Raw genomic sequence first — 23,073 nt, 5'->3', positions numbered from 1 at the left:
ATCTAATGTTCACGTGCCTTGTATTATCAACAATAAAATCTATACAAAACAATCTATTGTCTTGGGACTAGATTCTGGTCAGTTAGTCACTAGTGTGAAAGTGTTCAGTACATTACTTCATCAGCATTCTTGGCCTGTGATTGGCTCAAGCCGTGATTGGCTCACGTCTGGCACCAAATTCAAAATGTCTATCATGTCTAGCCAGGGTGAGCATTCACTTACTGTGAGGAGTCCTTCTGATGTGTGCTTTTCTTATAGAGAATTTATAGATTTTGTGGAGATGAAAAAGGCGTGTTTGCTCAGAGACTGGTGGGCAGATGTACTAAGCCCTGGAGAGAGATAAAGTGCCAATCAATTAGCTCCTGTCATTTTCTAAACACATCCTGTAACATGGCAGTTAGGAGCTGAATGGCTGATACTTTATCTCTGTCAGGTCTGGACTTGTCTGTGTCCCCAGAGGGGGCGCTAGTGGGTCAGTGGAGGTATAAGGGAGGAAACGAGGAGGCTGGATGTTGTTTCAGCGCATCAGCGCAATGATATTTATTTGCAGATGATAATAACAGAAATGGCAGCAGAAATAATAATCACAGATGTAAAATGTCAATCACACAGCGTAATAGCTGAAAAGTCTATGGCAACTGGATGGCAGATGACTGTAGAAATAATAACCGGAAATGTAATAAACAGAAGAACGGGTGCTTGTAAAGTGGTTCTGGTTTGGAAACCAGTGCAGATATAAAACAGGAAACTTTAGGCAGCAAGGTGTTAAATGGCAAACCTGGTAGCAGAGGCAGGAGTCTGACTTCACAGTGCAGGTATTGAAGCACTGGCAGCAGCAAGCTGTATCACAGGTGTTTGGAATGAGACACACCTGGAGTCAGTCTCAACTGCAGGCTGAAGCACACAAGGTGGTGATGAGTGTGAAGCCTGTTTGCAGGTATTGCTGGGCCTTGAAGTTCCACGGAGCTTGTGCAGATAACCAGGAGTACAGGTCTTTAGCCAGAGAGCCAGGAACACAGGAGTAACGGAACAGATCCTTACACATGGGTCGCAGGAGTGACACAAAGTCCAGGATGCCTGCAGACTGATCCTGCAGTCTCTTATATACCCCTTGGTGCACAGGGATTGGGTGAGTGAGGAAAAGTGGGTGCGGCCAAGCACCGGATTGGCCGCTGTATGCTGGCTGTTTGTAGACTGTCATGGCGGCGCCCATGCCGCGGCCTAGCGGGAACGCGGCGCGCTACACGCCCGCTGTCACAGGAGTGTTCCCAGGCCCGTGATGGCGTCCCATGGCAGAGACACAGATGACAGGTGACCGCAGGGAGCCAGGACGGAGTCCGCAGCGGCGGACGGATGTCGGCTTGGTGAGTCGATTCCTGACAGTACCCCCCCCTTTAAGGGTGGACACCGAACACCCACGTGGCTTGGAAGGATGAGTGCTGTGGAAAACACGGACCAACCTTGGAGCATGGACATCAGATGAGTTTACCCAACTCCTCTCCTCTGGGCCATAACCGGACCAATCGACCAGGTACTGAAGACGTCCATACCGGCAACGGGAGTCCAGAATTTTACCGATCTCGAATTCCACGCCCCGCTGAGTTCGAATTTTGGGGCCAACTGGAAGAGAACTCTGAAAACGGTTCAGGACTAGAGGTCTGAGGAGAGAAATATGAAAAGCGTTAGGTATACGAAGAGAAGGTGGTAACTTCAGTTTGTAGGCCACAGGGTTGATGACTCTTTCAACAGGGAAAGGACCAATGAAACGGGGTGCAAACTTCATGGACGGAACCCTAAGACGGAGGTTACGGGTTGATAGCCAAACCTTGTCCCCAGGTTTCAGGTGAGGAACCGCACGTCTCTTGCGGTCAGCAAAGAATTTGTACCGGCTGGAGGCCTTTTTGAGAGATACATGAATCTTTTTCCAAATTGATGAAAACTGAGACAGAGCAGTAGTGGCAGCAGGAACATCCATATGAGGGAGTTCTTGGAAGTCAGGAACACGGGGATGTTGCCCATATACTGCAAAGAATGGTGTTGTTTCAGTAGCAGTATGGTATCGGAAGTTGTGGGCAAACTCGGCCCATGGGAGCAGATCGAACCAGTCATCCTGGGAAGATGAAACATATAATCTTAAAAACGTCTCTAGATCTTGATTAACTCTCTCTGTCTGCCCATTCGTCTGAGGATGGTATGATGACGAAAACTTCAGTTTGACCTGCATGGCAGCACAGAGGGCCCTCCAAAACCTCGCTACAAACTGTACCCCCCGATCAGATATTATTTCAGAGGGTAGACCATGTAAGCGGAAAATCTCCCGTAGGAAGATTTGGGCAAGTTTCGGGGCAGACGGGAGACCCTGGAGAGGGACAAAATGAGCCATCTTGGTAAATCTGTCCACTACAACCCAGATGGTATTATATCCTTGGGAAGGAGGAAGGTCGGTGATAAAATCCATGGACAGGTGTGACCAGGGACGACTAGGAACAGACAATGGTTGTAACTGACCTGCTGGAGACTGACGAGGAGTCTTATGCTGCACACACTTAGGACAGGATGCCACGAAATCCTTGATGTCAGCCTTCATCTTTGGCCACCAGTACGTCTCAGAGAGAAACTTGAAGGTCTTCAGAACACCAGGATGACCGGTGAACTTGGATTGATGAGCCCAAGATAGCAACTTGGGACGGAGCTCTGGGGAAACAAAAGTCTTACCAGGAGGAGGAGCTGGAGAGACTTGAGATGCAGCGAATACCACTGGACTCAGGATGGAATGAGGCACTGAGTCAGGCGTTTCCTCTTCGGATTCCATGGATCGGGATAGAGCGTCAGCTTTAACATTCTGCGAACCTGGGCGGAAATGAAGCTTAAAATTAAAACGTGAGAAAAACATAGCCCACCTGGACTGGCGAGGATTAAGGCACTGAGCTGCCTTTAAGTATAGCAGGTTTTTATGATCCGTGTAGATATTAAACGGATGTTTGGCCCCTTCTAGGAGGTATCTCCATTCCTCGAGAGCCAGCTTGATCGCCAGTAGTTCTTGGTCTCCAACGGAGTAGTTAGCTTCTGCAGGAAGGAATTTGCGAGAATAAAACCCACAAGGGTGGACTTTCCCATCGGTTCCCTTCTGGGAGAGAACAGCTCCAACCCCAACTGTAGAGGCGTCCACCTCCAATTCGAACGGTTTGTTAACATCTGGCTGAGACAGAACTGGGGCAGACATAAAGGCCAGCTTGATCTTCTGGAAGGCTGCTAAGGCTTCTTCTGTCCAGTTGGAATGGTTTGCCCCTTTCCGAGTCAGGTTGGTAATAGGAGCGATGAGAGTGGAGAATCCCCGAATAAATTTCCTATAGTAGTTGGCAAAACCCAGGAACCGCTGGATAGACTTGAGAGAATTTGGAATGGACCAATTGGCAATAGCTTCCAATTTTGTCGGGTCCATCTGAAGATCCGATCCGGAAATTATATAACCCAGGAAGGGTATAGAGGGTACTTCAAAGGTGCATTTAGATAGTTTTCCGTAAAGACGGTTCTCACGAAGACGTCGGAGAACTTCTCGGACTTGTAGACGATGAGATGGAAGATCTTGGGAGAAGATGAGGATATCATCCAAGTAAACAACGAGGTACTTATACAGGACATCACGAAAAATTTCGTTCACAAAGTGTTGGAACACTGCTGGAGCATTACTCAATCCAAATGGCATTACTAGGTATTCATAATGGCCATCTCGAGTGTTAAAAGCTGTTTTCCACTCGTCACCACTCCGGATTCTGATGAGATTGTAGGCACCGCGGAGATCTAACTTGGTGAAGATGCGGGCTCCTTTGACTCTGTCAAATAATTCGGTAATGAGTGGTAATGGATAACTATTTTTGATGGTAATGTCATTGAGACCCCGGTAGTCAATGCATGGATGCAGTCCTCCATCCTTCTTTTTAACAAAGAAGAAACCTGCGCCAGCGGGTGATGATGACGGACGGATGAATCCCTTCTGAAGATTCTCTCTGATGTAAACGCTCATCGCCTCAGTTTCAGGAACAGACAACGGGTAGGTGCGCCCCCTAGGTGGCTTCTTGCCAGGAAGGAGATCGATGGGACAATCCCATTCCCTATGGGGCGGCAGGACATCAGCGGCCTTTTCACAGAAGACGTCTGAGAAATCTTGATAGGCAGCTGGGAGACTTGACTGTGTCTTAACTTCGGTAGACTTTATGGGACACACTTGGGCTAAACAAGATTGATGACACTGTGAACCCCAAGAGGTAAGCTGCAACGTTGACCAGTTAAACTGTGGATTATGTAGCTGGAGCCAGGGCATGCCCAAGACGATCTCCTGGGTGGCTTGAGGGATGACCAAGAACTTAATCAGTTCAGAGTGTAGGAATCCAACTCCCAGGACCACTGGGGCAGTTTGATGGGAAATATTCCCCTTGGAGATTCGGCTTCCATCCACAGCAGTAATATAAACTGGACAGGAAAGTTCACAAGTAGATAAGCAGAATTTATTTACCGCAGCTTGGGTGATGAAATTTCCTGCAGCTCCACAGTCCACCAATGCTGATGCGGACTGGAGCCCAACTGAAGTCTCTAACGTCACTGGAAGGATAAGGTCTGGATTAGAAGGAGCTTGACAAAAAGATCCCAACTTGACTCCTCCTTTGCAAGTCAGGATCTGGCGTTTCCCGAACGCACTGTGCAGGAGTTAATCTGGTGGCCCGCAGCCGCACAGTACAGACAGAGTCTCTCACGTATTCTTCTTGCCCGCTCTTCAGGAGTTAGGCGGGACCTATTTATCTGCATAGGCTCGTCAGAAGAGGGAGACTGAAACTGTACAGAAGGTATTATCCTTGATCTGCGTGGCTCACTCCGAGCGCGTTCATTATTGCGTTCGCGGATGCGAGAGTCCAACTTAATGCACAAGGAGATCAGGTCAGATAATTGAACAGGAAGGTCGCGGGTCGCCAGTTCATCCTTGATCCGGTCAGAAAGTCCATGCCAGAAAGCTGCTACCAGGGCCTGATTATTCCACTGAACCTCAGCGGCCAACGTCTGGAACAGAATAACATATTGTCCCATACTACGGGTACCTTGGCAGAGTTGAATCAGGTCAGCGGAAGCTGATGTTGCACGACCAGGCTCGTCAAAGATCCGTCTGAAAGTTGACACGAAGTCTGTGTAGTTGTTAATCAAAGGGTCAGCACGTTCCCACAGAGGAGACACCCAATTCAGAGCAGATCCAGAAAGTAAGGAGATGATGTAGGCAACCTTGGATCTTGGCGTGGAAAAATTATGTGGCAACAACTCAAACTGGATTTCACATTGGTTGAGAAACCCGCGACATAACTTTGGACTGCCATCATACTTGCTCGGCACGGGCAGGTGCAGACGTGACACTGGAGCTGATGCAGTCGGCATAGAGGAACTCACGGCACTGGCAGGTGCTGGAGTAACAGGAACAACAGGAGTGAGGACACTAGGCAGGGATTGCTGTAGTGTATCTATCCGGGAGGACATCCCTTGCAGAAATTGAAACATCTGCTGCTGCGCAGCCTCTTGACCATCCAGACGGGAGACCAGGTTTTGCAAGGCCTCTGACCCCACACTCCGTCCACCATCTGAGTCCATCGATCCTGGACTTACTGTCAGGTCTGGACTTGTCTGTGTCCCCAGAGGGGGCGCTAGTGGGTCAGTGGAGGTATAAGGGAGGAAACGAGGAGGCTGGATGTTGTTTCAGCGCATCAGCGCAATGATATTTATTTGCAGATGATAATAACAGAAATGGCAGCAGAAATAATAATCACAGATGTAAAATGTCAATCACACAGCGTAATAGCTGAAAAGTCTATGGCAACTGGATGGCAGATGACTGTAGAAATAATAACCGGAAATGTAATAAACAGAAGAACGGGTGCTTGTAAAGTGGTTCTGGTTTGGAAACCAGTGCAGATATAAAACAGGAAACTTTAGGCAGCAAGGTGTTAAATGGCAAACCTGGTAGCAGAGGCAGGAGTCTGACTTCACAGTGCAGGTATTGAAGCACTGGCAGCAGCAAGCTGTATCACAGGTGTTTGGAATGAGACACACCTGGAGTCAGTCTCAACTGCAGGCTGAAGCACACAAGGTGGTGATGAGTGTGAAGCCTGTTTGCAGGTATTGCTGGGCCTTGAAGTTCCACGGAGCTTGTGCAGATAACCAGGAGTACAGGTCTTTAGCCAGAGAGCCAGGAACACAGGAGTAACGGAACAGATCCTTACACATGGGTCGCAGGAGTGACACAAAGTCCAGGATGCCTGCAGACTGATCCTGCAGTCTCTTATATACCCCTTGGTGCACAGGGATTGGGTGAGTGAGGAAAAGTGGGTGCGGCCAAGCACCGGATTGGCCGCTGTATGCTGGCTGTTTGTAGACTGTCATGGCGGCGCCCATGCCGCGGCCTAGCGGGAACGCGGCGCGCTACACGCCCGCTGTCACAGGAGTGTTCCCAGGCCCGTGATGGCGTCCCATGGCAGAGACACAGATGACAGGTGACCGCAGGGAGCCAGGACGGAGTCCGCAGCGGCGGACGGATGTCGGCTTGGTGAGTCGATTCCTGACAATCTCCCTCCACGGCTAAGTTCCTGGATGAGAAGTTTTGCTGCTTAGGACACTGATGGCCACTGCCCGATTCAGACTTGATAGCTATTGTGCGAATTCGCAAGGAGGCCAATTAGCGATTGAATGCGCGTGCGTACGGATCGTAGTGCACACACGCGAAGCGAAACTGTGAAAGAATCCAGCTAGGCGCATGCAGGTGACTGACAGGAAGCGGACGTTTGTGGGGTGGTAACTGCCCGTTTTCTGGGAGTGTCAGGAAAAACGCAGGCGTTCCCAAGCGTTTTTAGGGAAGGTGTATGACGTCAGCTCTGGCCCGATCAGCCTGTTTCTTTCGCACTGTAGGAGTAAGTCCTGGGCTGTGCACTGGTGAGAGAGTTGTGAACAGATTTGCAGCTGGCCGGCATTTGCAAAGCTTTTCACAAGATGTACACAGATTTGCACGGGGTGGATTTTCACTTTGTCTGGGCGGCGACTATCTAATAGCAAACCTCTCCAAATCCACAGAGTAGCGATCAGGTCTGAACCAGGCCTTGTGTACGCTGTTGGCCCTTTAGCAGTCTTTCTCAGCAGCGCAGAAGTATTTAGCTTTACATCTACAGACATATGAAGGGCTGCCTGCTCGGCCCACCAGCTGTTCTCCGTTACATAGAACCCACGGCACATTGCCCCCCGATTTCAGGTTACTGTTCCGAATAAATAAAAAACGGTTTCCTCTTAAGTGTAAAATAAAGCAGAAAACATTATTAAAAATATATTTTATTTTGTCGTCGCTGTTGCTTGAATAAAATCCACTAGTGAAATGCACAGTTACTGAGAAAAACCCAAACATTTTATTATCCCTGATTTACAATCATATTTGAGGGAGTCATAAAACGGTTGTGGTGCCAGAATGCCGACAGTCGGCATGTCAACAATGCATTTTTCATAGACTTGTCAACTAAGCCTTACCCTAACCATAGCCAAAACCTAACCCCTACCCAGGCTGTCGGCAATGCCAACAATCCAGTGCTGGCATTCTGATGTATACACATGAAACATATACATTGCATATAGCGTCAGGAAGCACAAAGTAAAGGCGGCCCTTCCCAAATGAGCCCACAATCTAACTGGTTTGGGGAACACCGATACATGGGGTATATTTACTAAGTGACAGCCTCTCGGGGGGGTTTCAGCAGGAAGTATAAATCAGTCAGTAATGAGTACACCTGTGCTCCAGCACAGAGTATGGGAAACATGCACACTTAAGGGGTCAATCCTATTAGGTGCTTATGGTTCCTCCGGACATGGAGAGTCTATGGGCCCGATTCAGAGATGGACGCAGATTGCTGTATATGCAGCCAGATCTGCGTCCATCTCCTCACATGCTGGGGGCTGCACAGGGCAAGGCCGCCCAGCATATGTGATGCACCACCTCCCCATGCGTCTGCAATTAAATTGCGAATGCATCAAAATAAGGTTGACCCCTGGTAGCGCAGACAGGCGGTCAGCCTCCATTTTTAAATCACAGCCAGTGTGTGTGTGACGTCACACAGCCACCCCGAAAACAGTCACGGCATTCCTTTGTTTGGCCCGCCCACCTACCGTATCATCGTCGCCCCATGAACGCCCGCCGCTGTCAATCACACTGCGGCTGCATCCTTAATGGATGCAGCTGCAATGTGTAAGGTGGCGCACTGCAGCCAGTGCATGTGCGCAGACCACCCGAATACAGATGCGTGGCTACGTTCGGGTCTGCATGGTGACCCCCTATGTCCGCAGCTCCATATGACTGCATACAAAAATCCGTGACAATATCAGGCACGAAGGGGGGCGAGTTGTGGTGCCATTGCAAAAGTTTCTACGCCATTGAACCTGCAACTCGCCCCCTTCATGGCTAATAGAATTAACCCCTTAGGGTTCTCCGAGAACTGGAGTTGAGAAATACTGCTAGACTAATATTCCTGGGAGACGCACTTTTCTAAATGGTGTGGTTTTGCCAGTGTGTGTGATAGGCAGTATGAAAGCAGAACATTAGCTCTGGGAGTACATGGTATTCCAGTACAGGGGAGACGCTGCAGACTGCATTGTGGGGTGTGTTCCTCTGCTGCATGTGTCATGTGGGGGCAGGGGAAAAAAAAAAAAAAAAGGGAAAATCTTAAATGGAGCAGAACTGAAAATAATTCTATAACTTGGTATATTTAGTAGGCGGCAGCTTTTCAAAACCGCCATTTGTCAGCTGTTACAGGACGGAAGGGGCTACATGAATAACCTGCACGTACTAGAACATTAGCTAGTATGTAAAAACACAGCTGGCATACAGTGAGTGTATTGGCATACTGTGGAACACTGGTTAATATTTGGGAAGATTGCATGGCACATTGTGGCGGCAGTAGCTGGCACTGGGACCCGGTATACTGTGGGGTACTGGCTACTATATGGTAGTACTGCCTTGCTATAGTAAACACTGGCTTACATGTGGCCGCACAGGTTGGCATACTATAGAGAGTGCCAGTAGTGGAATGACAAAGTCAGTATTTCCTGGTGCAGTAGGCAAGCATGTGATACCAATGGTGCAAGGAGTCTCTGGTGCCAATAATATGTGGTAGTGCGGACAGGCATACAGCGGCACTGTGGAAGGATGGTTCATGAAGATACTGGGGGGAAAAAAAACAAATGGCTGTGTTCTCAAACTAATTCCCGTTTAACTGTGGTAGAAAAGGAGACAATGCTATTTTTTATCAGTCTTCTCTAGCGATGCAGAACTTGCCAACTGTTCCAGCTTAGACATGTATTTTGTGGTGGACAGATTCAAAATGCCAAGCCCAGAAGACTTGAAGTCAAAACCATATTTGGAAAGGTCCTTAATTTTTCTTTCGATGTGATCCATCCCCATGGCCAGTACATTAGGGGTGTTAAGGATCTCCCTAGTTTCAATGCCACATTCCAGAAGTAGATTGACCTTCTTGGCAAAGTTTTGGGGAGTCATAAGGAGAACTTTGGGAGACATGAAAATATACCGGGTTACCTCGTCTTCCGAAAAACCCAAGGCTTGTAGTTTTTCCTGGGCGTTTTTAAAGTTATTTTCAAAATATGTGTAGCTGAGGCTGAGCAGGTGAGCGCCATCAGACTGGATCCACAGCAGGAGAGCTTTTTTATCCAACTTCATAAGGGACTCGATCGTCACAATGTTGGCTTGGATGCGCTTGGTACTTCTGGTTAAAATAAATATATTTTGTTCAATGATGTGTTGGACAAACTCCCGACAGTTCTCCCCACCCAGGCTAGTGCAGACTTCTTGTAAGAAGAATACTTTCTGTTTGTTTAGCTGGACACTGTTGGCAAATGTTCGAGGTGCCTTGGCCATCAACTGGCTTAGAATCTTCGGGGACAAACCGAGAAACCGGAAAAAACGAATGTTATCCTTTAAGTTGTCAATATTGACTGTTCGGAAGAAGGATTCCGGAGATCGGTTCACGACATTTAGCACCGCAGAGTCAGTATCCAGAACACTTTTCCAAACGTTCCACAGATCACACAAGGCTTCAGAGTTGTGACCGATTGCCCGTGGGTACCGGGATATGATGCTTGCTACCATATGTGTGCTAGCTCCTTTTTCCTGGAGAAATTCCTGGAGAATGCGCTCGTAAGTGATCGGCCGCCTGAGAATAAACGACTCGCGATTCCTGGTCTTTGAAACGTCAACCCCCATGAGCTGAAGATTTCTAAGCAGGTTCTCATTCTCCCTGGACGTTTTTTCTTTCCTGCTAAGGAGCTGTGCCGGCTGCGTGTAGAATCGTCCCCGCAGCATGTTGGTAAGGGCTAGGTTTGCAACATCTCTCCGACATGTACCTTTCAGACGTGTCACGCAATGAGCGGTTGTGTAAATCCGAATTATCAGAGCCATATTTCACAATTATCTAAATTTAAAGGACAAAAAAAAAAAAAAAAAATTGTAATTCTAAAATATTTTTTGGGGGATACAGAAACATAAAAATAGAACTATAGTAAAATGGTAAAAAAAACAACAATCTATATGCATTTAAGAAATAAGCTCACCTGCCTCACCAGTACTTGCAAGATAGGAACAGGGACGCCAAGAGGGGGAACTATATTCCCAACAAGACATCCTCGATATATGCAGCCGCAATGTGATTAAAAGCGGGGCTGCGACACAGCGTTTGGGGGAAGGGGGGGATGTGAACGGGGGCGGGTCGAGACCGTTTTCAAGGCAGCTGCTTCACTTCACACGCAGCAGCTCCAATTTAAAAAATGGCGGCCGATAGCATGACAGCGTAGCCAGGGGTGAACCTTAGTTCCAATGCATCCGCAATCTAACTGCGGGCGCATCGGGAGGAGGCCTTACACATGCTGGGTGGCACTGCCCTGTGCTGGGCGTCCTGCAGCATGTGAGGAGATGGACGCAGATCTGGCTGCGTATACTCTCTGAATCAGGTCCTTTATCAGTAAATGGGCAAGAAATCGGTGAACAGATGGCATGGGCAGCCAATCAGAAGTCTTTAAGAAAGACCACTCCTGATTAGTCGGTCGTCTATTGCAAATTCCCAAGTTCCGATCCAGCCAATGCAGATACGGACTGTGATAATCCTGAGTCAGACTGTCCGTGATAAAACACTTAACAATTTTGTGCTGGTCACTGTGCCTTGGATTTTTATTTTTTACTGAATTAGGCTTGCGGTGTAGTGCTGCTTGTTCAGGAGAGAGAGGTGCAGAGATCAGAACCTCATATACCTGTAGAGCACGCTCATTACTGGAGATCATGGATAATGTCCATGACACAGCCCTAGCACCTTAGCAGACTACAATTATTCCTGTAGTGAGAGAGTCAGGTCAGGACAATGCATGCCGACCCCACACTACAGATGTATCCTCATACATCTTTGCAGTCACACCAGGCAGTCCCACTTTGCACGCCAGGTTGTGTGAGAATCTTCTAGCGCCCGGCGTCTTTTTTGACGAAAGTGCGTCTTAGTCGCAGCCCAATGTGACTAGGACGCACAAGGAGCTTGTCCTGATTAATTTGATTTAGGACACTTGTATATGTGTGTGTGGCTGAGTCACTGAATCTGAATATGTACACAATGTGCTACAATGTAGTAGCAGCTGCAGCTTTTTTCCAATGCAAGTTCTGTTCTACTCCGTATACAGACTCAGTCACACACAATATACAAGTGGCGTATATCACATTCATCAATACAGTCTCCCCATGCGTCTTAGGGCCTAATTCAGATCTGATAGCAGCAGCAAATTTGTTAGCTAATGGGCAAAACCATGTGCACTGCAGGGGGGGCAGATGTAACATGTGCAGAGAGCGTGAGATTTGGGTGGGGTGTGTTCAAACTGAAATTTAAACTGCAGTGTAAAAATAAAGTATCTAAACTGCAGTATTTACCCTGCACAGAAACACTATAACCTACCCAAATCTAACTCTCTCTGCACATGTTATATCTGCCCCCCTGCAGTGTACATGGTTTTGCCCATTATCTAACAAATTTATTATTTATGTATTTATTACCAGTTATTTATATAGCGCACACATATACCACAGCGCTTTCCAGAAAATATTTGCTCATTCACATCAGTCCCTGCCCCAGTGGAGCTTACAATCTCTATTCCCTACCACATGTACATGTACACACATTCACGCTAGGGTTAATTTTGTTGGGAGCCAATTAACCTACCAGTATATTTTTTGGGGGGATTGTGGGAGGAAACCGGAGTACCCGGAGGAAACCCACGCAAGTACGGGGAGAATATACAAACTCCACACAGTTAGAGCCATGGTGGGAATCGATCCCATGACCTCATCGCTGTAAGGCAGTAATGCTAACCATTACACCATCCGTACTGCTGCTGCAATCAGATCTGAATTAGGCCCTTAGTCGCATTGCATTGCGACTAAGATGCATTTTAGTCAAAGAAGGACACCTGACATTAGCAAAGTTGCACTGGAACTGGCAGCTCTTTCACGCCAGGCATCTCATGCTGCATGGCGTATTGAGGCTAGATGTAAGAGGATGCATCTGTATGTAAAAGGCAGGTACTGATCATTTATTCTATCATTTATAATGTAAATCACAAGTTTTGAAGGCATTGTACCATGATTTTCTCTCCCATGGTTAGTAACGCCATGTCTCACTGACTGCTGGAGAGGCGGTGGACCTAGGACAACAGAAGCAACTCGGGCAGGAGAGAGTAGATGGCAAAATGCAGCAAGTCGATTACTAGTATACTGAGCACACTGCAACACCGCTCGGATCTGTGTTTTTAAACATATACACTAATGTCTGACAAGTTACAGATTCTTTTCAAATAATTATTTAAATTAGAACTAAAACACAATTCACTTAGAGATGGTGTCATTTAATTCCGCTTATATCCTGACTAATATATATATATATATATATATATATATATATATATATATATATATATATATATATATATATATATATATTTACATTTTTTATTTTATTTTTAAATGAAGACCGCATCATTTCCAGTAAATATGGAAAACAGGTGCAGTCAAAAGTAGGGCCACACAGACATGGGGTGTGGGGGTGTAGGGGGAGGGTCACGTTGATGCCAGGTCCATTTATTTACCACTTACAATTTAACCATGTAAACTACAGAATTCTCTAGTGCACCAAGGCTTATTAGCATAATCCTTTCATCTATTGTACTCATCTGCAATACAATACAGAGAGAACAATACAGCAGGGGATTAATAAGAATTTACTTACCGATAATTCTATTTCTCGTAGTCCGTAGTGGATGCTGGGGACTCCGTCAGGACCATGGGGAATAGCGGGCTCCGCAGGAGACAGGGCACATCTAAAAAGCTTTTTAGGTCACATGGTGTGTACTGGCTCCTCCCCCCATGACCCTCCTCCAAGCCTCAGTTAGGTACTGTGCCCGGACGAGCGTACACAATAAGGAAGGATCTTGAATCCCGGGTAAGACTCATACCAGCCACACCGTACAACTTGTGATCTGAACCCAGTTAACAGTATGATAACAAAACGAAGTAGCCTCCGAAAAGATGGCTCACAACAATAGTAATAACCCGATTTTTGTAACAATAACTATGTACAAGCATTGCAGACAATCCGCACTTGGGATGGGCGCCCAGCATCCACTACGGACTACGAGAAATAGAATTATCGGTAAGTAAATTCTTATTTTCTCTAACGTCCTAGTGGATGCTGGGGACTCCGTCAGGACCATGGGGATTATACCAAAGCTCCCAAACGGGCGGGAGAGTGCGGATGACTCTGCAGCACCGAATGAGAGAACTCCAGGTCCTCCTTAGCCAGAGTATCAAAATTTGTAAAATTTTACAAACGTGTTCTCCCCTGACCACGTAGCTGCTCGGCAAAGTTGTAATGCCGAGACTCCTCGGGCAGCCGCCCAGGATGAGCCCACCTTCCTTGTGGAATGGGCATCTACATATTTCGTCTGTGGCAGGCCTGCCACAGAATGTGCAAGCTGAATTGTACTACAAATCCAGCGTGCAATAGACTGCTTAGAAGCATGAGCACCCAGCTTGTTGGGTGTATACAGTATAAACAGCAAGTCAGACTTTCTGACTCCAGCCGTCCTAACTATATATATATATATATATATATATATATATTTTTTTAGGGCCCTGACCACGTCTAGTAACTTGGAGTCCTCCAAGTCCCTAGTAGCCGCAGGCACCACAAGAGGTTGTTTCAGGTGAAAACGCTGACACCCCTTTATGAAGAAACTGGAGACGAGTCCCAGTTCTGTCCTGTTCAAATGGAAAATTTTAATATGGGCTTTTGTAAGACAAAGCCGCCCATTCTGACAATCGCCTGGCCGAGGCCAGGGCTAACAACATGGTCACTTCCCATGTGAGATATTTGTCAACAGCATGGTCACTTTCCATGTGAGATATTTCAAATCCACAGATTTGAGCGGTTCAAACCAATATGATTTTAAGAAATCCCAACACTATGTTGAGATCTCACGGTGCCCCTAGGGGCACAAAAAAACTGTATATGCAATACATCCTTTACAATCTGGACTTCAGGAACTGAAGTCAATTCTTTCTGTAAGAAAATCTACAGGGCCGAAATTTAAATGTTAATGAACCCCAATTTGAGGTCCAAAACACTCCTGTTTTCAGGAAGTGTAGAAATCGACCTAGTTGAATTTCCGTCGTGGAGCCTTCCTGGCCTCACCCACGCAACATATTTTCACCACATGTGGTGATGACGTTGTGCGGTCACCTCCTTCCTGGCTGTAACCAAGGTAGGTATGACCTCTTATGGAATGCCTTTTCCCCTCAGGATCCGGCATTCAACCGCCATGCCGTCAAACGCAGCCGCGGTAAGTCTTGGAATAGACATGGTACTTGCTGAATCAAGTCCCTTCTTAGCTCCCCAGGCCCTTAGTCCTCTGTGAGCATTTCTTGAAGTTCCGGGTACCAAGTCCCTCTTGGTCAATCCGGAGCCACTAGTATAGTTCATACTCCTCTATGTCTTATAATTCTCAATACCCTGGTTATGAGAAACAGAGGAGGGAACACATACACAGACTGGTACACCCACGGTGTTACCAGAACATCCACAGCCTGAAGGTCTCATGACCTGGCGGAATACCTGTCCCGTTTTTTGTTCGGGCGGGACGCCATCATGTCCCCCTTTGGTCTTTGCCAACGGTCCACAATCATGTTGAAAAACTTCCCTATGAAGTTTCCACTCTCCCGGGTGGAGGTCATGCCTGCTGAGGAAGTCTGCTTCCCAGTCGTCCACTCCCGGAAAGAACACTGCTGACAGTGCTATCACATGATTTTCCGCCTAGCGAAAAATCCTTGCAGTTTTCACTGCCCTCCTGCTTCTTGTGCCGCCCTTCTGTTTACGTGGGCGACTGCCGTGATGTTATCCCACTGGATCAATACCGGCTGACCTTGAAGCAGAGGTCTAGCTAAGTTTAGAGCATTATAAATTTGCTCTAAGCTTATTTATGCGGAGAGAATTCTCCAGACTTAATCACACTTCCCTGGAAATTTTTTCCCTGTGTGACTGTTCCCCAGCCTCTCAGGCTGGCCTCCGTGGTCACCGGCATCCAATCCTGAATGCCGAATCTGCGGCCCTCTAGAAGATGAGCACTCTGTAATCACCACAGGAGAGACACCCTTTTCCTTGGATATAGGGTTATCCGCTGATGCATCTGAGGATGCGATCCGGACCATTTGTCCAGCAGATCCCACTGAAGAGTTCTTGCGGGAAATCTGCCGAATGGAATTGCTTCGTAATAAGCCACCATTTTTTACCAGGACTCTTGTGCAATGATGCACTGACACTTTTCCTGGTTTTAGGAGGATCCCGATTAGCTCGGATAACTCCCTGGTTTTCTCCACTGGGAGAAACACGTTTTTCTGGACTGTGTCCAGAATCTTCCCTAGGAACAGTAGACGTGTCGTCGGAAAAAGCTGCGATTTTGGAATATTTAGAATCCACTCGTGCTGTCGTAGAACTACTTAAGATAGTGCTACTCCGACCTCCAACTGTTCTCTGGACCTTGCCCTTATCAGGAAAGCGTCCATGTTTCTTTTAAGAAAAATCCTCATTCCGGCCATTACCTTGGTAAAGACCCGGGGCGCCGTGGACAATCCAAACGGCAGCGTCTGAACTGATAGTGACAGTTCTGTACCAGGAACCTGAAGTACCCTTGGTGAGAAGGGCAAATTTGGACCTGTAGGTAAACGTCCCTGATATCCAGTGACATCATATCGTCCCCTTCTTCCTGGTTCGCTATCACTGCTCCGAGTGACTCCATCTTGATTTGAACGCTTGTATGTAAGTGTTCAAATATTTCAGATCTCACCGAGCCGGTTGGCTTCAGTACCACAATATAGTGTGGAATACTACCCCCTTCCTTGTTGTAAAAAGGGTACTTTGATTATCACCTGCTGGGAATACAGCCTGTGAATTGTGTGAGGGGGGAGACGTCTCGAATTTCCAATGTACACCTGGGATATTACATGTAGGATCCCGGAGTTCCCTTGCGAGTGTTGCTGAAACTCTTGAGATGACCCCCTACCGCACCTGAGTCCGCTTGTACGGCCCCAGCGTTATGCTGCGGACTTGGCAGAAGCCGTGAGGAGCTTCTGTTCCTGGGAATGAGCTGCTTGCTGCAGTCTTCTTCCCTTTCCTCTCCCCCTGGGCAGATATGACTGGCCTTCGCCCGCCTGCCCGTATGGGGACGAAAGGACTGAGACTGAAAAGACTGTGTCCTTTTCTGCCAATATGTGACTCGGGGTAACAAAAAGGTGGATTTTTCAGCTGTTGCCATGGCCACCAGGTCCAATGGACCGCCCCTTTATACGGCAATACTTCCATATGCCGTCTGGAATCTGCCTCACCTGACCACTGTCGTGTCTTCGTCTGGCAGATATGTACATCACATTTACTCTTGATGCCAGAATGCAAATATGCCTCTGCGCATCACACATATATAGAAATGCATCCTTAAAATGCTCTATAGACAATAAAATCCTGTCCCTGTCAAGGGTATCAAAATTTTCAGTCAGGAAATCCGACCAAGCCCCCTCAGCGCTGCACATCCAGGCTGAGGCGATTGCTGGTCGTAGTATAACACCAGTATGTGTGTATATACTGTTATGATATTTTCCAGCTTCCTATCAGCTGGCTCCTTGAGGGCGGCCGTATCTGGAAACGGTAACGCCATGTTTTTTATAAGCGTGTGAGCGCCTTGTCCACCCTAAGGTGTGTTTTCCAACTCGCCCTTACTACTGGCGGGAAAAAGGGTATACCGCCCATAACTTTCTGTCGGAGGAACCCCACGTATCATCACACACTTCATTTAATTTATCTGATTTAGGCAAAACTACAAGTAGTTTTTTCCCACCCTACAAAATACCCTTATTTGTGGTACTTGTGGTATCAGAAATACGTAACACCTCCTTCATTGCCCTTAACATGTAACTTGTGGCCCTAAAGGAAAAATACGTTTGTTTCTTCACCGTCGACACTGGGGTCAGTGTCCGTGTCAGTGTCTGTCGACCGACTGAGGTAAATGGGCGTTTTTACAAGCCCCTGACGGTGTCTGAGACGCCTGGACCGATACTAATTTGTCCGCCGGCGGTCTCATGTCGTCAACCGGCTTGCAGCGTGTTGACATTATCACGTAATTCCATAAGTAAGCCATCCATTCTGGTGTCGACTCCCTAGAGAGTGACATCACCATTACAGGCAATTTTCTCCGTCTCCTCACCAACATTTTCCTCATACATGTCGACACACACGTACCGACCTACAGCACACACATACAGGGAATGCTCTGATAGAGGACAGGACCCACTAGCCCTTTGGGGAGACAGAGGGAGAGTTTGCCAGCACACACCAAAAGCGCCATAATGTATATAACAACCCTAGAAGGTGTTGTTTCTATATATGGGCTCTTAATATATAATTATATCGCCAATTTATGCCCCCCTTCTCTTTAACCCTGTTTCTGTAGTGCAGGGGAGAGTGGGAGCCTTCCTCACCAGCGGAGCTGGTCAGGAAAATGGCGCTGAGTGCTGAGGAGAATAAGCTCCGCCCCTTTCACGGCGGGCTTTTCTCCCGGTTATTAGGAAAACTGGCCTGGGTTAAATACATACATATAGCCTTAATGGCTATATGTGATGTATTTATTTGCCAAATAGGTATTTATATTGCTGCCCAGGGCGCCCCCAGCAGCGCCCTGCACCCTCCGTGACCGTGTCAGTGAGCCGTGTAGCAACAATGGCGCACAGCTGCAGTGCTGTGCGCTACCTCTCTGAAGACTGTGAAGTCTTCTGCCGCCTGTTTCCGGACCTCCGTTCCGCCGTCTTTCTTCAGCGTCTGTAAGGGGGATCGGCGGCGCGGCTCCGGGACGAACCCCAGGCTGACCTGTGTTCCGACTCCCTCTGGAGCTCAGTGTCCAGTAGCCTAAAACTTCAATCCTCCTGCACGCAGGTGAGTTGCAAGTCTCTCCCCTAAGTCCCTCGTTGCAGTGATCCTGTCGCCAGCAGGAATCACTGATTAGAAACCTAAAAAAAACTTTACTAAACAGCTCCTTAAGAGAGCCATCCAGTTTGCACCCTTCTCGGACGGGCACAAAAACCTAACTGAGGCTTGGAGGAGGGTCATGGGGGGAGGAGCCAGTACACACCATGTGACCTAAAAAGCTTTTTAGATGTGCCCTGTCTCCTGCGGAGCCCGCTATTCCCCATGGTCCTGACGGAGTCCCCAGCATCCACTAGGACGTTAGAGAAAAGTCATTACAGCAGGGGATTAAGTCCGACTGCACTGAGTCAATTAATCCTATTAAAGGAATAGATGAGCAGGGCTCCATCTGTATAATATATATATATATATATATATATATATATATATATATATAGCACTAAATACTACACAGTGACTGCTCAGCACACCCTATAGAACATGGTACATGCTTGTGTCGGTCATAGATTGCAATAATAAAGAGACAGAGTCTCACCTGACACATGCAGCTTGAATAGAATCCACGCAGTTTGCGCAGAATAAATACAGAACACCCCCAATGATTTACGCTGACAGAGAACACCATGTACAGTCCCCACAGTCACAAGGGCACAGAGCAGGCACCCCGTCTGCAGGACAGCTCCTCACCCTGACAGGGAGAGAGAAGGAACACATACATTACTGTACACTCACTTCTTATCCCCTCTATCCCGCAGCTCGGGCACCGGCAGACGCGGGGAGTGATCCCTGTCACTCCGGCACACGCACAGCTGAGGGCAAACGCGTCATCTCCCCTTCCCCATGCCTCCCGTGTTGTGCACACTACTTCCTGGTGCACTGTAACAGCTCCTCCGATTGGCTAATCTTCTCCGCTCTGTGATTGGCCCTGTCCGTTTACAGCATCCCATTCATCTCTATAGCAACTACACAAGCTATAGGAATAGGCCAAACAAGCCAACCTGTGAAGCTGTTGTGAAACTACAAATCCCAGCATGCCCTGCAACAGTTTTGCTATTACTCTGACAGGGCATGCTGGGATGTGTAGTTTCACAACAGCTGGAGAGCCACAGGTTGGCCAGGTCTGCTGTAGGCAGACAGCAGTGTTTTACTCTCTAGCAGACAGGGCATGCTGGGATTTGAGGCTGTTTAGGCTGGAGTGGACCATCCTGAAACCTGCTGTGAAGCTTTGTAAATATAAGCCCTACTTCACAAACAAATGTATCTCAGCCCAAATCAGACGCCAAACTTATTTTGACATTTACTATATATATCTCATTTTACTCTATATACCTAATTTTTACTCTATAAATCTCACTGTGGGGGCTATTCGGGTCGCATTGCTAAGTGAGGGGGCAGGCGGAGACGGCGACAGAGCGTTGCAGGGGCGACACAGGAAATGGGGGCGGGTCACGGCATTTTCTGGGCAGCTGTGTGGCATCAAAAGCAGCCGCCCCAATGAGAAAAATGTCAGCTGACTGCATGCAGACGCAGCCTAGCTGCGGCTGCAAGGAGTCGTCCACGGTTGCTGCGACAGCACTTAAATTGCGGTCACAGCCACTGGGCAGGCCATTCTGCATGCTGAGCGGCTTTGCCCTGCGATGGGCGGCCCCCAGCATGCAAAAGAAAGGATTCCAGATTCTGCAATACGTGCTGAATAACCCCCTATGGGGGTCATTCCGAGTTGTTCGCTCGTTATTTTTTTCTCGCAACGGAGCGATTAGTCGCTAATGCGCAATGTCCGCAGTGCGACTGCGCCAAGTAAATTTGCTATGCAGTTAGGTATTTTACTCACGGCATTACGAGGTTTTTTCTTCGTTCTGGTGATCGTAGTGTGATTGACAGGAAGTGGGTGTTTCTGGGCGGAAACTGGCCGTTTTATGGGGGTGTGTGAAAAAACGCTACCGTTTCTGGGAAAAACGCGGGAGTGGCTGGAGAAACGGAGGAGCGTCTGGGCGAACGCTGGGTGTGTTTGTGACGTCAAACCAGGAACGAAACTGACTGAACTGATCGCAGATGCCGAGTAAGTCTGGAGCTACTCAGAAACTGCTAAGAAGTGTCTATTCGCAATTCTGCTAATCTTTCGTTCGTAATTTTGATAAGCTAAGATACACTCCCAGTAGGCGGCGGCTTAGCGTGTGCAAAGCTGCTAAAAGCAGCTTGCGAGCGAACAACTCGGAATGACCCCCTATATACATAATTTTCATATTTCTTACAAAAGAAAAACAAGCACATCAAAGTGCGTTTGAAACAATTCTATTAAACGCAGCCTAGAGTGTTATTGTTACGTTGCCAGCAGATGGCAGTGTTTGACTAACATATACCACAAGTTAATAAAAACTGCAAGTGATGTCTTCCGAGGAGTGTTATCACTGGGCCTGATTCATACATGGACGCAATGCTGATTATTTGCCACTGGTCAATGCTGATTATTTGCCACTGCGCATAAATCGGAGTCACACTGCGCCCCAGTAGCGTCATGGTCTGTGATGGTGGTCACAGAGAGAATTTATTCTCACAGTTATTGAGAGTCAGGGACTGTTGGCATAACGGGGGAGTGAAGACTCAAATGCAGGCGTGTCATGACCGCTTCAGGGGCATGTCACAGTTTGCGATCCCGTACGCAATTACAATGGGTCTGGCATCTTACTTCCGACGGCCATGCTGCGCGACCATAGGATTACTCGGCTGATTATCGCCCGATATCTGCGCCTTCACGCACAAGTGATGGATCTGAGATCCCTCCAGTGGACGTCTCACTACAAATCCCGGTGGCTGCAACATGTGGGTACTAAATCGCAGCTGTGACGCCATTTGTGTACATGCTCTTATAATAGTTCCAACTTTCTTTATAGGACAAGTGTAGACTGTAACGGTACATACACACAGAATGATTTGTCCAGCGATCGGGGTGTTCCGAATCGATCGAACGACCAACATTCCATGTGTATGCACAATATATCGATAGTGCTCAGTCCGCACCATAATCCTGTACACATTCTGTATTATAGATAATGCTCGGTCCACACCATAATCCTGTACACACTCTGTATTATAGATAATGCTCGGTCCGCACCATAATCCTGTACACACTCTGTATTATAGATAATGCTTGGTCCGCACCATAATCCTGTACACACTCTGTATTATAGATAGTGCTCGGTCTGCACCATAATCCTGCACACACTCTGTATTATAGATAATGCTCGGTCCGCACCATAATCCTGTACACATTCTGTATTATCGATAGTGCTTGGTCCGCACCATAATCCTGTACACATTCTGTACTATAGATAATGCTCGGTCCACACCATAATCCTGTACACACTCTGCATTATAGATAGTGCTTGGTCCGCACCATAATCCTGTACACATTCTGTATTATAGATAGTACTCGGTCTGCACCATAATCCTGTACACATTCTATATTATAGATAGTGCTCAGTCCGCACCATAATCCTGTACACATTCTGTATTATAGATAGTGCTCGGTCCGCACCATAATCCTGTACACAGTCTGTATTATAGATAGTGCTCGGTCCACACCATAATCCTGTACACATTCTGTATTATAGATAATGCTCGGTCCACACCATAATCCTGTACACATTCTGTATTATAGATAGTGCTCAGTCCGCACCATAATCCTGTACACATTCTGTATTATAGATAGTGCTCAGTCCGCACCTTAATCCTGTACACATTCTATATTATAGATAATGCTCGGTCCGCACTATAATCCTGTACACATTCTGTATTATAGATAATGCTCGGTCCGCACCATAATCCTGTACACATTCTGTATTATAGATAGTGCTCGGACCGCCCCATAATCCTGTACACATTCTGTACTATAGATAGTGCTTGGTCCGCACCATAATCCTGTACACATTCTGTATTATAGATAGTGCTCGGTCCGCACCATAATCCTGTACACACTCTGTATTATAGATAATGCTCGGTCCGCACCATGGGGGTCATTCCGACCCGATCGCTGCAGTTTGTCGCAGCACAGCGATCGGGTCGGAAACCCCGGGCGCATGGCAGTCGTCGCTGCCTAGCGATCGCCTCTGAGACAGAGACGGTCGCTGGGCGGGAGGGGGGCTTAACGCCGCCGTTTAGGAGGCGCAGTCCAACCTGCGCAGGCGTGGCCGGACCGTTGGTGGGGCGGGCCGCGGCGGCTGCGTGACATCTCGCGCAGCCGCTGCGGCCAGCGGCAGCGACAAACTACTCCCGGCCAGCCACAGGAGCTGTGCTGGCTGGGAGTAACTCCTGAAATACAAAAGCATTGCCGCTGTGCGATGCTTTTGTATTTGTGCGGGGGGGGGAGGCGGCACTGACATGCGGGGTGGACTAGCCCTGTGCTGGGCGTACCCCCGCATGTCAGGGTAGATGATCATGGCTGTGCTAAGTTTAGCACAGCTACGATCAACTTGGAATGACACCCCATAATCTTGTACAC

The 23,073-nt window shown here is 47.7% G+C and overlaps 1 protein-coding gene across 3 annotated transcripts in view; it reads right to left on the bottom strand.

The window, feature by feature from the left end:
• Positions 1-19,504, bottom strand: part of MTERF1 (mitochondrial transcription termination factor 1) — a 30,160-nt gene extending 10,656 nt beyond the window's left edge. The window contains exons 1-2 of one of the 3 annotated variants that reach the window (XM_063921433.1): positions 19,308-19,490; positions 7,338-10,493 (exon numbers count right to left, since the gene is read on the bottom strand). In XM_063921433.1, coding sequence (XP_063777503.1) covers positions 9,305-10,480 — 1,176 coding nt within the window. In that variant the 5' untranslated portion in view covers positions 10,481-10,493; positions 19,308-19,490 and the 3' untranslated portion in view covers positions 7,338-9,304. The other 2 variants (XM_063921434.1, XR_010177584.1) reach the window with 2 other exon arrangements.
• Positions 19,505-23,073: the final 3,569 nt, after the last annotated feature.

This window comes from Pseudophryne corroboree, chromosome 5, assembly GCF_028390025.1.
Source record: "Pseudophryne corroboree isolate aPseCor3 chromosome 5, aPseCor3.hap2, whole genome shotgun sequence".
NCBI lineage: Eukaryota > Metazoa > Chordata > Amphibia > Anura > Myobatrachidae > Pseudophryne > Pseudophryne corroboree.
The sequence above is the reverse complement of the archived record's forward strand: the minus strand, read 5'-3'. Positions and strand labels throughout refer to the sequence as shown.